This window comes from Carassius carassius, chromosome 1 (genome assembly GCF_963082965.1).
Source record: "Carassius carassius chromosome 1, fCarCar2.1, whole genome shotgun sequence".
Taxonomy (NCBI): Eukaryota; Metazoa; Chordata; class Actinopteri; order Cypriniformes; family Cyprinidae; genus Carassius; species Carassius carassius.
In genome coordinates this window covers 28,940,528-28,955,457 of record NC_081755.1, presented here as the reverse complement: position 1 = coordinate 28,955,457, position 14,930 = coordinate 28,940,528, and the positions used below count along the sequence as shown (strand labels likewise).

At 37.6% G+C, this 14,930-nt stretch overlaps 2 protein-coding genes across 4 annotated transcripts; one reads left to right on the top strand and one right to left on the bottom strand.

The window, feature by feature from the left end:
- Positions 1–743: 743 nt before the first annotated feature.
- Positions 744–2,302, bottom strand: LOC132144320 (suppressor of cytokine signaling 1-like). The gene is made up of 2 exons (XM_059555101.1): positions 2,088–2,302; positions 744–1,699 (listed from the first exon to the last, which is right to left on the bottom strand). Exon 2 carries the CDS (start codon positions 1,626–1,628, stop codon positions 1,023–1,025), a length of 606 nt encoding a protein of 201 aa, XP_059411084.1. The 5' UTR covers positions 1,629–1,699; positions 2,088–2,302; the 3' UTR covers positions 744–1,022.
- Positions 2,303–6,539: 4,237 nt separating this feature from the next.
- Positions 6,540–14,547, top strand: LOC132144296 (phosphatidylinositol N-acetylglucosaminyltransferase subunit Q-like). 3 transcript variants are annotated; one of them, XM_059555084.1, is made up of 11 exons: positions 6,540–6,673; positions 7,867–8,576; positions 8,667–8,798; positions 9,362–9,482; positions 9,774–9,900; positions 11,745–11,898; positions 12,436–12,547; positions 12,626–12,706; positions 13,775–13,889; positions 14,105–14,166; positions 14,393–14,547. In XM_059555084.1, exons 2-11 carry the CDS (start codon positions 7,900–7,902, stop codon positions 14,543–14,545), a joined length of 1,734 nt encoding a protein of 577 aa, XP_059411067.1. In that variant the 5' UTR covers positions 6,540–6,673; positions 7,867–7,899; the 3' UTR covers positions 14,546–14,547. The 3 variants fall into 3 exon arrangements, with proteins under 3 accessions (XP_059411067.1, XP_059411073.1, XP_059411061.1); XM_059555090.1 differs by lacking the exon at positions 6,540–6,673 and adding an exon at positions 7,298–7,570; XM_059555078.1 differs by lacking the exon at positions 6,540–6,673 and adding an exon at positions 7,299–7,562.
- The last annotated feature ends 383 nt before the right edge of the window (positions 14,548–14,930 follow it).

Below are 14,930 nucleotides of genomic sequence, written 5' to 3'. Positions count from 1 at the left end.
GAGATCACAGGCTCCTCCCCGTCACACTCCATCAGTCCTCACTACCCACTTCATTTCTTGTAAATGTCTGTCTGAGCCATAGGCAGTTTACGGTCACCACAGCTCCGCCCCTCATCCACGCTACTACCTAGATTAATCAGCCAGGTTCAGTGCAGAATGTCTGGCCTGACCTTCCTATAAGTCCCTGTCTGAATGTCATTTCAGGAATCCAGGTACACAAAGCCCGTAATCTAGTAAAATACACCGTAGCTTGAACATGACCTGTCAGATTCGAAGAAAAAGGCGGGTTTCATGGGCAGGGATTAGGCTAAGATATGAATCTTGAATCTTGTTAGACATGGGTGAGGCTCAGTTTGGAAACTTCTTGCCTGTAGTCTATTTCAGCACTTTTGAGTATCATCTGAAATGTCATCTGGCCGTTATTTAACGCATGTTGTTTAGATGAAAGCTAATAGCAGTACTGAAAGAAAAGTTCTTGCCTACATAGATCATTTTTTTTAGATATGTAAACCTTCATTTGAATATAATTTAAAAACCTTTTATTTAAATATAACTAGTATTTTTGGTAGCCATTCATTTGAATTCACTAAGCCTTTAATTGAAATGTAATAGTTAGGAACGACTCTATTTGATGACTGCCTTTTTCTAAATCTAATAATAATAATAAAAACAGAAATCAAGCATTTCCATTCAGGTCTCCGAGTCTTTGAATCCCCCAACACATAAAGTAAAAAATTGAGATGTTTTAAGTTGATTCCAAATACATTTATTATTTTTATAAAAAGTATTATTTTGAAATAAATCTTTCTGCATAGCAGAAATATAATCGAAGGAACACAATATTCCTGTATAGTGTAAACATTCACAAACAATGTAAACTTTCATTGTGCAGTGTTCAAGTCTGATATTCCAGAATGTGCTACAGTATGATTCCTGCGTCCTAAAACAGAGCAGGACCACGAGGAGTCCATCAAGTATCTCCAGAATATTCCAGCAGCGCTTTAATGCAATGAGTCTGATCTTCATAGCGGATGAGGGAAGGCATGGAGGAAGTCTTTGAGGATCGGGTGCACAGGGATGCGGTCGATGTCTTTTCCACTGCATGTTTCGATAATCCTTCTGCGGCACAGCTGCTGCAGGGATTGCACCGGTTCTTTCCTGTAGGGCCTGACGAGACCCTTCTTCGGGGAACTGATGTAGTGCTCCAGCAGTTTGAAAAGACAGTCAAAAGATTCCTTGCTGCCAGTCAGACTGAATTTGGAATTCTTGAAGGTAATCCGGACACTGACGGGACCGTTCTGTGCCGTGTAACTCAGTGTAAAGAAAACGTCGCTCTGCCGACTGTCCCGGATCAGGAAAGTTCCCACTGGCTCCTTCTTCAGCTTCTGATGTGCTTCCTCCACAGTCATGGGACCCCAATAGAAGCCACTCTCCTCTAGCATTGAGGTGGTCTTCGCGATGGTCTTGAAGTCCCTGGCATAGTTGAAGGGCCTGAAATGTGTCTGGATAACCGCTGCCAGTTGGCTTGGCCTGGGTGTTTGGGATTGGGAGAACTTTGGGGAGGCTTCTGTCCTCGCTTGGGGTTCTTCTGTGCCTTGATTCCCTTCCACTGAACTGTGCGCCACCATCCTACAGGAAAGACCAACCAGTGTGGTCTTCCATGCCGTACCACAGGAAGGTCATCTAGAGACTCATCTGTCTGTTGGAGAGCAAGTGAAGAACACAGTTAATCAGTGGCCTTTCCGAAATCGACTCCCAGTCAATCTACATGGTGTAAGTTACTGACAAACGCCACACAGGCAATAAATTCATCTGTATTCACTCATCTGACTAATCCTTCATTATCAGGGCATTAGGTGTTTAAGATTATTTGATAAAACTTCTATTCAAAAGTTTATTTCATACATCTTTATATTTTAACATTGCTACAGTAGCAATACAAAATATCTTGCAAGTTAACTTGATGTGTGTTATTATAAGCGTTGCATTACAACGTAAATAAACAAAACAAATCGCAGAATTAAACATTTCAATCGAAAACAGTCCGTGAAACTGTTTTAACAGTAGCCTCAAAACTAGAATCTTACCGTTTTAGCGAATGTGAACTCCAAGAGCAGTCAGTACAACTCTGCCTTTGACAAACTCTCGTCGCCGTTTCCAAAATCAGGCGTGTTTGAACTCCCATTGATTTATTCCACCGTTATATCTCGATAGAGATCTCCTCAGCGCGAGACAGAATCTTCTGCTCGTTCTAATGTCAGAATGAACTGACAGCGCTGTGAAAGCTCTACATATAAAGGCGAACAGCTCCGCCCATTTCCCGGAATCCTTTTACTCTTAGGCTTTCTCTGAAATCAATTCAGGATTAGCCACTCCTACCCGAACGAGATCATAGTAACGCGTCTTCTTTCACTTCTCTTATAAAAATTTAAGCATTTCCAAATAAAGTTCCCTTTTTTCTTCTTCTTTTTTTAACCAAAGAATAGATACCAAGAAAAGTATCTGAATGGACAATGATCAACTAAGGTTAATGGCCACATAATACCCTAATGTGTGTGTGTGTGTGTGTGTGTGTGTGTGTGTTCTTTATGATAAATTCAAAATCGCAGAACTTCTGGAATAGTTACAATTATTTGTGGTTGCAACTGGCAGATTTGTAACTAAATATTAAAAGAAAAGAACACTGAGAACATCTAAACAAAGAGTTTATATATATATATATATATATATATATATATATATATATATATATATATATATATATATATTAAGTTCATGAATCTAAGGGTTAAACATGCTCATCTTACTGTTACGGTTGTTGTGAATTATGCATGCTGACAGATCAGTTCAGATCCACAGTGGTTTAGATCCGTAAAGCATTAGCCGTAAATGAAACTGAATTCTGCAGTAAATCCACATCTGCGGACCATGCAAGCATGTATCCATAAGTTTCTTATTCTTATACATGAGTTTCCATTTCTTACACACCCTGATAGAGTTTAGATTGCATGACAGCATGCATATTAAAAGCACTCAGACATGCACTGCACAGAAGTTCTGCTTATTAGACATCATTTGTGCTAAAGTTATTTTACAAAAAAAGAACGTTTAAAAGTTTTGCATGCAATTTCAGGGGATTCAAAAATCTATTGTCTGCATGAGCTTTTAGTCTTCATGGCCCAGTCAATGAGATTTACATGTGAATAAGCCATATCTGAAACCCCATTTAACAAGAAGAATGACATCAGCCTGTACAACAAAATATATTTTAAATGAAATGAACTCTTCTGACTCTGTGATTCGTTTAAATGATATCATTGTGAAACTGAAATTCCAGTCATGCAAATTAGAGGGTGTATTTTCTTTACAATGATATGTTTGCCTTTCAGTTACTGGTTATACTTTCGTTTCTCTGTATTTCTCAGAAAGGCACATATTTACAGTAGGAGGACAACTAGCGGAGAATAACGTGCTTGCACTTCCACACATAAGGAAGAGAATCTAAACAAACCGGCATGTGTCAATTATCAGAGCTTTTCCCTGAAACAACCTTCTTTATCAGATTGAGCAACTGCTTGAACATGTTAGGCGCATTTTTATTCGATGACATTTTGGTGCAATGCCATCATCACCTACATCACCATCTGTCTGGGTTCGTGTCTTCTCTAGATGCCTCCGCAGATATTTACAGTGTGTGATGACAGGTCTATTTATTATTATTATTATTAATTTCATCACACACGCTAATGCATATTTCCAAACGCGCACTGTGTTACGGATGCCGCCAACAGAAATCAGTTGCATATTTTTGCACATCTGTTTCGTTCACAAAGCCAGATTAATTGAAAAAAATCATAAAATCTGACTCAGTCAGCCACCTCTCTCTTAAACAGCAAAGTCACAGTACAGGAGAAATCTATAAAATGCTTTCATCATTACTACCTGTTAACATAATTACGTACATGAAATGATCCTTACCTTGTTCCTTCACGGCTGACATGTGTTGTTTGCTATTCAAAACACATCTGCCTTTTTTTTTTATCTTTAACCTACCGCATACTCCAAGTGCTTTACGGGAAAACGAAAGTGAAAGCAGCTAGGAGGCCTGCTCCCATGGTGGCTATAATTCACTATAGATGGTGCTGTTTCTCGTAAAAAAACTGCAATTGTTCGAATCATGCTATTCGTGGAAAATGGGGAATAGGCCTACTTCTTGAGATAGGGAATCCAACAATACAATCACCTAATTCTAAAACACGTAGAAACTATATGTTAAGATGAGCTGAACTTCACTTTCTCATTCTTTGCCTCCTTAGGAATTTGACCTGTCCTCCCGTCACATAAAGTTGGCTACGTTATCACAAAAGCAATGCTGTTAAGCATCAGATAAAGAAAATAAACTCTGGTCACTTTCGGTGTGAAGTTTATTTTTTTTTTTAAGTCACGTGATCCAGAGGCCACATCACTGAATTCCAAACCACGTAAACAAAGCCTCGTGAGGTTTCCTAGAATAGTAGCCTATGTTTAGAAAAGCTTCTTCCCTATACGTTTTATCTTTTATTTTTTTGTATGAAACCATTTGTTATCGCGACCCCATTTTTGCTTTGCATCAATATATTTTTCCAGTTTTTTTTTTTTTTCTCACACAATTTACATAGCGACTTACAAATTACTAAGCAAACGTATCATCTACTTCTAAATCTTCGGTGCTTTTTTTAAATAAATAATAATAATAAACATTATAAATAACAAAAACAACAACGAATGATGATGAAGATGCATGTAATGGGCATGAATCATTATGAAGTTATTGGGAATTCATGAAAACGAGACAAAAAAATCCCTTGCATTCAGAAGCGTCACGTGCGTGGCGCCAGGCTTTACAAGAAAAGCTCGTCTTTGTGCTAAAGAACTTTGCTCACTGAAGAGGCGTGTATGTAGGACACAGGTGTAGCCTACTGTTACATAATCAGGAGCCAGGTTTGTGGACAGGTGCTACAGGATTACTCTTAACTGAAATAATATAAATCTATTTTTTATGGGACATTGTACGTAGAAGTGCTTTAATCAAATGTTGAAAACTATTGTTATTCTGTATTTGAACAAGACGGAATACACATTGTGGTAGGCTACTTTGTGGCACAATTAAACAGTTTCAGTTCCCATTGACTGCATTTATTTGTCCACACAGCGACAGTGAATATTAAATATTTCTTATGTTCTGCAGATGAAATATATTTATTTATGTCGACTATCCCTTTAGAAATCTGCTGGCTAAGGTTAACTGTTGAACTGTTCTGAACTCAACATCTGATTTACATTACAGCTGCAGGAAATAAAGGAACGGTTTTCCTTTAATTCATTTTCTCCTCAACGGATGTTTGTACCTTGATAAGCAAATAGTGATTAATCATGTGAGTATGTATGTTTTGTCTTAAAGCTTTTGTATGTCTGTATTGAATTTCGTTTTATTGCGGTTTAGCAAACTCCTCCTGTTATTCCTGTTATTCCCATTTAAGTTTCATTTCAACATCCTGGATATTGAAGTTGGAGTTCATGACTCCATCATTGTTAATGCAATTCTAGCGCCATCTTCTGGAAACTATACTATTTCTACCTCTATCACATCAGTGTTGGGCTCCTTATTCCGAATATGTCATTTATTACTCATTACTAGTTACTCATTTTATATTATTGCTTTATGTATTACTTTCTGGCAACATTCCTACAGGCAAAGGTTATTACAAACACTCTTTTTTAATTTCTCTTTACCCATATATGATTATGCTTCATAATGTATTTTATCAAAAGAAATACATTTGTAAGATTTTTAATCATAGTAATATCATTTATATGTGGATCAAAGGAGGGGCAAGCCATGCAATGCAATGCCATAACTTACACATCGGTGTTCAGAACATTTTTTTTTTGTCCTGACAAAATCAATACAATGTCAATATTTCCATTCGCTGAATGTAAGCTTTTTCATATTTCAAGCTTGCTTGATGCACTACTGACTTCATGTGAATTATGAAAATAAATCTAGGTATTGTTGGATGTTAAATCAGCAGGGGTTAAGGCATCAATATAACCAAAGAGCTGTTTTATGGATGGTAAATGTAATATTCTAAAAAAAAATCTTATTAGTAATTAGTTACACTACTAGGTACTGTAAAAAGTAATATTATTAGTTGCTTAAAACTAGTTACTGCCCAACACTGGTTAACACTTTATTTGAAATTGAGAACAGGCAAATAATGTTGCTAATAATGAACAGTGCAGACGGATTTGGGCTGTTTTATTATATTTTTTTATTTTCCAACATACTTTTGTCAAGGATCATTAAACATTTTAGTGCAGATGGTATTATATGAATTTTAAAAAGTTCTGCACCACTTTAAAAAAAGGGGTGAAAAAATAAAAAAGACAAGTTAAATTTGCGGAGTGACTTAAACGTTCATCCACAGCTCATGTTCATATTTGCTTCAGTTCCCTCCTGAAATTCAAGTGTTATCATGTGTGAAGCTGTTATCAGGAAAGAAAGGCTGGTTGTTTAGAGGACCCTTTTTTTTGTCTTGAATGTTAAGATAGCTAACGTTTCAGTTAGGATAAGTCCCATTCAGACACATTCAGCCATCGGCAGTTCATGTGACTCTTCTGGCTTTTAAACAAGGCAAGTTTCTTTAGCACATTTCATTATGCTAATAAGTGCTTTAAATGAAATCTTTTAAGTAATCATAACAGATGCCTAAAAATAAAATAAAAATAAAACAAGGGATAAGAATAGCTACATAAGATGATACAGAGCAGTCAGAAGGACTCGGCGCTCATTCAGTAAACAGATGTGTTTTAGTCTGGATTTATATGTGAAGTCTGTTGTAGTAGCCTATCTGATCTCTTCTGGAAGCTGCTTCCTTCTAGCTGACTTGTTTTGAATGAAACCTTTGTTTTTCTAACTAACTTGGTCCTAATGATCCGAATGGTCTGTTAGGTTTAGGCCTGTAAGACAAAGACTATAGCATGCAAATGAAAAATTGTGTTTAAGAACGAGATTAACACACAATTATAATGGTGTGTAGAAAATAAAAGAACACACTAAAATGCAATGATTGTTATGAATTATTTAATCGCCTTTGCTTCAAAATTGTCATATGAGCATTGAGCAATATTTATCTCTTCATATAACGTATGAATGTATTCTATGTACATCGGGGTTAAACCTGCAGGCGTATAATAAAGTCGAATAAATCAAGCGCTACTTGATTATTATTTCTGTCGGAACTGAAAGTGTCCCTTGAGTTCACCCGACCGACATTCAGTGACGGACTATCAACAATACGAATGTTTAGTTTTGTCTACTTCTACGGTAAACCCGTTTTAGTCAGTTTAGCAGGAGTCACAACCGGACTATTATCCCGGCTGCTGTTTTCTCATGATTTCATTTTTAATTTGTTGGGAGCATGCTAGCGTTGGTTATCGCACACAGTAGAGTTAACCTGCACGTTGTCGGTTACAAGATAAGAGCAACTTCTCAGAAGTCCTTGCCCTTTAAATCACACAAGGTAAATTTGTGAGTACTTAACTAATATTTACAACATGGAGTAGCATGTCCCTGCATTTGGTAACATTAAAAGTGCGAATTAAATCTATATGAGTTTTGCCCGGAGCGTGTAGTTTCCACAGAAACGACCCAAATTCATGTTCAATTGATTTGTAAGGGGACGAGTAACGTTACAGCAGATCTGTTCTCTCTCGATCTGTGGGGGCTTCTGAGCAAACTGCATGTTTGTCTTTGACTTGACAACTCAAAACTTTCCATTATAGGAACTGTATGCATATTTACAAAATTTATTTTTGCCTATACAGGAGTGTATCGTTTGGACTTTATAGCACACCACAATGGTGCTGAAGATCTTCTTTCCCCAGTGCTGTAACACTGCTGACAGCGGCCTGCTGGTGGGGCGCTGGATCCCGGGGCACACTTCTGCTGTGGTGCTGGCTGTCGTTCACTACCCCTTCATACCGGGACAGGTGAAGAAGTACCTGAGTGAGCTGCAGAGCCAGACTCAGGTGGAGCTGACCGTCCTGGGCTCCTGGAGTATGCCCAAAGAAGGCCAAGAAGGAATGGAAAGCTTCCTAAAAGACCTGAGTACCATCTTTCCTCAGAAATGTTGGCTGCAGTTGAGCCGTGAGATTGGCAAAAGAGGCTTTACGTGTCAGGTGGTCCGAAACAATGGGATACATCTGCAGGAGCAGAAGAACGGCGATGATAAGATCGTCCTCATTCATTACGATCAGAGGAAGGTGATGCTGTCCCAGCTTCACCCGGTACAGGATGTCAGCCAGAAGTCTGATGTTGAGCCCTCAGAGCTGCGCTTGGTCTTCCAGACAGTTGATCAAAGTCAGCCTCTCTTTTTCCTCGACAAATATGACGATGGGCCGCTCAAGCTCACCCACTGGCAGTCTGAAGGCAGGGAGGCTAGTATTATTGCAGAGCTTCTGAAACAAGCGTCGGTCCCGCTCTGCATCTTCCTGACATGGCTGCTGTCTCTGTGGCACTGGTTGTGCAGTTTCAGGTGAGTTGATGTGTCTCGGCTTGAACCTGTTCAGTCGAGACTGTAGAGTGATGATGACAATTCATACTCTGATCTTTTGGTATTTTACAGGATTTTACATTTGAGTCCAGTGCTGTTCATCTCAAGCAAGCTGTCCACCTGTGTTCAGTCGGGATACAGAGCAGTTCATTTCAAGACTGTTTTCTCTCCTAAAAAAGCTGCCACACACATGGAATTCATGAGGTACAGTACTTGGGTCGGTGACAAACAAGAGCATCATTGATAACAAAAAGACAAAGATTTGGTTTAGAATACATGTGCCAACTTCTTAGAAATGTACTCTTTGAATTCATTTGAATTGGTTTCATTAGTTTTTAAAAACGCTTCACTAATTTTGAGAAAAGTTGTAATATTAGGACATTTGTAGCGTAACATCAATGATAAATGTTTTTCAATGAATGTATAAAATAAGAGTTTTTACATCTCTCTTTCTCTCTTTATCTGTGTGTACTGTGTGTGTATATATATATATATATATATATATATATATATATATATATATTACAAATTATCATGAGTTATTAATTGCTAAATATCATTACATTAAACTTGCCTTGTCATAAAAAGGTTAAAAAAAAAAAAAAATCCGATATTCAGACTTTTACACAGTAAATACCGTATGTTACTTATTTTTAAAAACACATATTGAGACAAAGCATTGTGTTATTGATCCATGCATCATGTTGTTCTTGTGTTATTAAAAATAAGTCATATTCTCACACCCTTCTTTTTTTGATCCTTTGCAGAAAAGCAAACATTTTTGTGTCTTTTCTTGTGGACATAGCCCTTGGTTTGCTGCTTATCTCATGGCTTTATAGGGAGAATCGTATCAGCAAATTAGCAGATACTTTGGTACCTGTGGCTGATGTAAGTATGACACATATTATATCACACTTGTGGAAAAGTCTGGAATCAGTAAGATTTACTAATATTTTTGGAAGTCTTGTATGCTTGACAAAGCTGCATTTATTTGTTGAAATGTTTGCATTTGTTTGCTGTCAATTGTGATAATTTTACTTGCTGAATAAAAATATTAATGTGTTCTAAAAAAATAAATAAATAATAATCGTTCTAACCCCAAACAAAGATTTAAAGGGTAGTGTGTATATATAAATGTGTAGTCCGATGTCTTTCTGACAATCTTGAGTTATCTGGCAGCGTGTGGCTAAAGAGCTGCAGGAGCTGTTAGAATGGCTGATGGGAGCTCCTGCTGGACTCAAGATGAACAGAGCTCTTGACCAGGTCCTGGGGAGATTCTTTCTCTACCACATTCATCTGTGGATCAGTAAGTAGATCTTCAGGTCAAGCATTCTCATAGTGTTAAATTTACATTAAGTCATTTAGCAGACACTTTTATCCAAAGCAACTTACAAATGATGGCAATGGAAGCAATCAAAAACAACAAAAAGAGCAACGAAATGCAAGTGTTATAACAAGTCTCAGTTAAATTAACGTACTACACGTAGCAAGGTTTTATTTTTATTATTTGCAAAAAACTGCTTAAGTAGGGTCTACTTTTATTTGTGTGTACTCACAATATCAACAAAACGTTGTGATTTTATAAAATAAAGAAAACAAAAATGATGCATTTTCTGCAATCTCGTCTTTAACAGGAGTACAAAAATGAACCGAAGCTCAGCAAAAACATGTCTTATAGATATGATAAACATCTATAGAAAGATTTAAATGACTACTTAATGAAATAAAACAAATTGAAAACAAAAACTCTTTCATTATAATCATAATCTGTAAAGATGCACTTCTCTCTAAAGGCACCTCTAATGTGGATCGGCAACTTAATCCTTGCGACACAGACTCAGAAAACACTAGTTTATTAGTAAATATAACTCAAATATCTCCTTACTATTTCTCTGTCACATTTATGGTAATTACTTTTACTGGTGCTTTGCGACTGGCTTAAGCCTATTGCGTGTACATTTGACGCCATGCACCATACTGCTGCTGGTTGGATAGTAAACACTGGCGAGCCACTCTTGACAGTCGGGGTAGCACGGTCTCGTGTTGTTTCCACCAGCGCTGCAATTATTTTTTTCATCACTAACTGATGGATGTCTAAACTAAAAAAATAAGCAGGAAGCCTACGAGGCCCGGCCTGTGTCTGAACTATGACGTGAAAATTGGCCCGAGGGGCCCAGGCTGAAATGCAGGGCTCTAAGAACAAGAGCTTGAAGAAGGAGTTGTGAAGCATGTTTCGAAAGAAAGGGCCTGATCTTCTTGATATTAAATAAAGTAAATCTGCAGGACCAGACAGTTTTAGCAATGTGGTCTGAGAAAGTCAGCTGATCATCAATCATAACTTGAGAGGTGGAGTTAATTGTCCTCAGCATAGCAGTGATATGATAAGCCATGTTTCTGAATGACAGAGCCTAATGATGCCGTGTAGACAGAGAAGAGAAATGGTCCAAGACCTGAGCCCTGAGGCACCCCAGTAGTTAGATGTTGTGACACCTCACCTCTCCAAGATACCTTGAAGGACCCATCTGAGAGATAAGACTCAAACCATTGGAGTGCGGTTCCTGAAATGCCCTTTGCCAATAGGGTTGACAGGAGGATCTGGAGGTTAAACATGTCAAAAGCAGCGGACAGATCCAGCAAGAGAAGTATTGAAAATTTCCTCTCTTGCCAGTCTTTGGGCTTCTGAGAGCAAGGCAATCTTGGTTGAATGTCAACCGAGACTGGTTGCTGTCAAGGAGGTTGTTCTGTGTGAGAAAGGCAGAGACTTGGTTGAACACAGCACATTTAAGTGTTTTTGCAATGAAAGGAAGAAGGGAAACCGGTCTGTAGTTCTCTGAAAGAGGGTGTTTTTTTAGTAGTGGGGTTATACGAGCCTGTCTAAATGCTGAGGGAAAAGCACCAGTGTGAAGGAATGTTTTGATGAGTGAGTGCAGGTACAACTGCAGGAGAAATGGCTTGAAGGAGATGAGATGGAATAGGATCAAGCAGACGAGTATTAGGATGATTAGAAAGGATGAGTTTGGAGATTTCTTCCTCATAGAGTGAAGAGAAGGATGTGAAATGAGTGCATGTTCGCTGGTAAGATGTGCTTAATGATTAGTGTCCCATGCTTTACGAATGACTCGCATCTGTGTTTTGTGATCGTGTCTGCAGGTTACATCCACCTGATGTCTCCTTTCATTGAGAGGATCCTGTGGTATGTTGGGCTCTCAGCCTGCTTGGGATTGACCTTTGCTTTTTCCATATTGTCTGACATTGTGGCCCTCCTCACTTTCCACATCTACTGTTTTTATGTGTACGGGGCAAGGTGAGATTTGGTTTTGTTGTAACTTACTGTCATCTTTGTGCATTTCCAGTAGAGGGCAATATCAACCTTTATATTTGCGCCTCTTAAAGGGATAGTTCACCCAGAAATAAATATTATTTACTCATTCACTTTGTCATTGTAAACCTGTATGACTTTCTGATTTCACAAAATGTCCAATGTCCAGGCTGATTTTTAACATATTATACAAGTGGATAGGAATCATGGACCACCAAGGTCACTGTTCCCTTTCATTGATTGAAATAAAAGTGATTTTTATGTTCCATTCTAGAAAGAACATTACACAGGTTGGGAAAGACATGAGAGAACATAAACCATGACAGAATTTTAGGAGTACTATCTCTTTAAGTTTCTATCTCAGATTTTTCTGGGCAGTTACTTGTCATTTATATTTACAGTCTTGCATCTTTTGTTTACATATTAACCTTGACACAAAATTCCAGGGACTTTAATCTTTTCTGAGAACTGCAGTACAGTTTCTTTGTTTTGTGAAGTGTACTTTCCCATCTCTGCTGTCAGACTCTACTGTCTGAAGATCTATGGTCTCTCCGCCCTGTGGCGGCTCTTCAGGGGAAAGAAATGGAATGTATTGAGGCAGAGGGTTGACTCGTGCTCCTATGACCTGGACCAGGTACACGTCCTACACAACTGCCATCTATTTAGCACATCCCTACAGAACACATCTGACACTGCTCTGTTTCCTTTGCAGTTGTTCATTGGCACTTTGCTCTTTACGATTCTGCTGTTCCTGCTTCCCACCACTGCCCTGTATTACCTCGTCTTTACTCTGGTGAGTCTAGTTTCACACTTTTTCCATCTCAACAGTTTTTTTAAATGTTACATCGGTCCAGAAGTCCAGAAGCTACATTTCTTTGCCTCTAGATGTGACCCTAGACCACAAAACCAGTCATAAGGGTCATTTTAAAAGTAGAAAGTGGAGTAAAAGAAAGCTGGAAGCTGAATTAATAAGTTTTCATTCATGTATGGTTTGTTAGGACAAGACAAAATTTAGCTGAGGTACAACTATTTGAATATCTGGAATCGGAGGGGGAAAAAAATCCAAAAAATCTAAATATTTATAAAATCGCTTTTAAAGTTGTCCTAAGCAATGCATGTTACTAATAAAAAATTAAGTTTTGATATATTTACGGTAGGAAATTTATAAAATATCTTCACGGAACATAATCTTTACTTAATATCCTAATGATTTTTGGCATAAAATAAATTATTTTTACCCATACAATGTATTGTCGTCTATGGCTACAAATATACCTGTGCTACTTATGACTGGTTTTGTTTTTATTTTCATTTTCGGGGGGCATTATGAATTTGGTCATTATGAAAATTATTAAATCATTATATGGTCATTATCATGTTTTAGCTACTGACTCTTGATGATTTTATTGCTTGCAATGGCCTATTTAGTACTGTTCAAAGGTCGAGGGTATGTGTGAATTTTTTTATTTTATTAGTTACGTATATAATATAGTTAAGTCTTTTATACTTGCCATCACTGCATATATTGGATCAAAAATGCAATAAAAAATAGGAATATTGTAAAATAATATTACAATTTAAAATAACAGTTTTCTAATGTAATATATTTTAACATGTAATATATTCACGTGATAGCAAAGCTGAATTTTCAGCAGTCATTACAGTGTCACATGATCCTTTAGAAATCGTTCTAATATGCTGATCTGCAAGAAACGTTTCTTATTATCGATGTTGAAAAGAGTTGTGTTGCTTAATACTATTGTGGAAATCATAATGCTGTTTTTTTTTTAAGATTCATAAAAATCATGAATATTTGAATTTATATATTGCTAACATAAGCATCTTGTTTCTGTGTTTCTAGCTGCGGCTGGTGGTGGTGCTGTTTCAGGGAGTGATTCATCTTAGTGTGGACTTCATCAACTCCTTGCCCCTGTTTGCCATCGGCCTACGGATCTGCAGACCATACAGACTGGCAGGTGAGCCATACTATACCACACACTGAAATCAATCAAAAAACGCCATACTTCTTGTAACTTTCTCTTCTTATGTAACACTTGATGATAGAGATGAAACTCTGAGTATACTTCTAGGCCATGTACTGCAGTCATATACTGACCTCCTGTGAAAACTGCTTGCTTAATTATGTGTTTATACAACTGATAAGTACTTTACGGATCTCTTTGTATTCCAGAGGGCGTTAAATTCAATGTGCTTTGTCAGGAGCCAGGAACTCCTCTTCACCTGATGATGGAGGTAGGTTGATTGTTGCTAAAACAGCTTGTCGTCCCATGGTTTATTTATGCTTGGGTTTCATTTGTGGTTTGGGTTTGACCTGTTGATTTTGTGGGATGGATGTGAGGGTTATTGACTACCTTTGTTTGGCTCACTGTGCAGTGCAAACATTGGACATCCTTTACTTGTCTCTGTACCAGATGAGCAAACATGAATGAAAAATGTATTTTCTTTTCTCCAACTTCAGATCAACCCACTGAAATGCAGCTCTGTACTGCAGTGTTACCGGATGCCCACTTATAGCTGTAACCCTAAGGATTCCTGGGTCGCATTGTGCAAGAAGCTGTTTGTAGGAGAACTCATTTACCCCTGGAAACAAAAGACTGACAAGACTGACTAACTCTGGGACCTGCAGCCAGACACATGGACACTGGGAGAAAGTTGGAGTCCAGTGACGCTCAAAATAGTCTTACTTAAATAGTCTTACTTAGGTTTTTAACAGAAGTAGATATTCCTTCATTGTAGATTAAAATCATGATCTTTCCTTTTCTGAACACTTTGATTTAAACTGATTTTTTTATTTTTTATTTTAAAGCTACTTTTTATAACACTGAAGATTATTACATACAGTATATTATAACTTTGATATTTAAAAACTTGTGGCTCATTCACAACCATAATTGAATGAAGATCACTTGAACCGGAGTTGACACTGTTGACATCTCAGTTTTTTTGCTGTCTCTCATGATGGGCAGATAGAAAGAGAATGACTGGTAAAAGTAAGC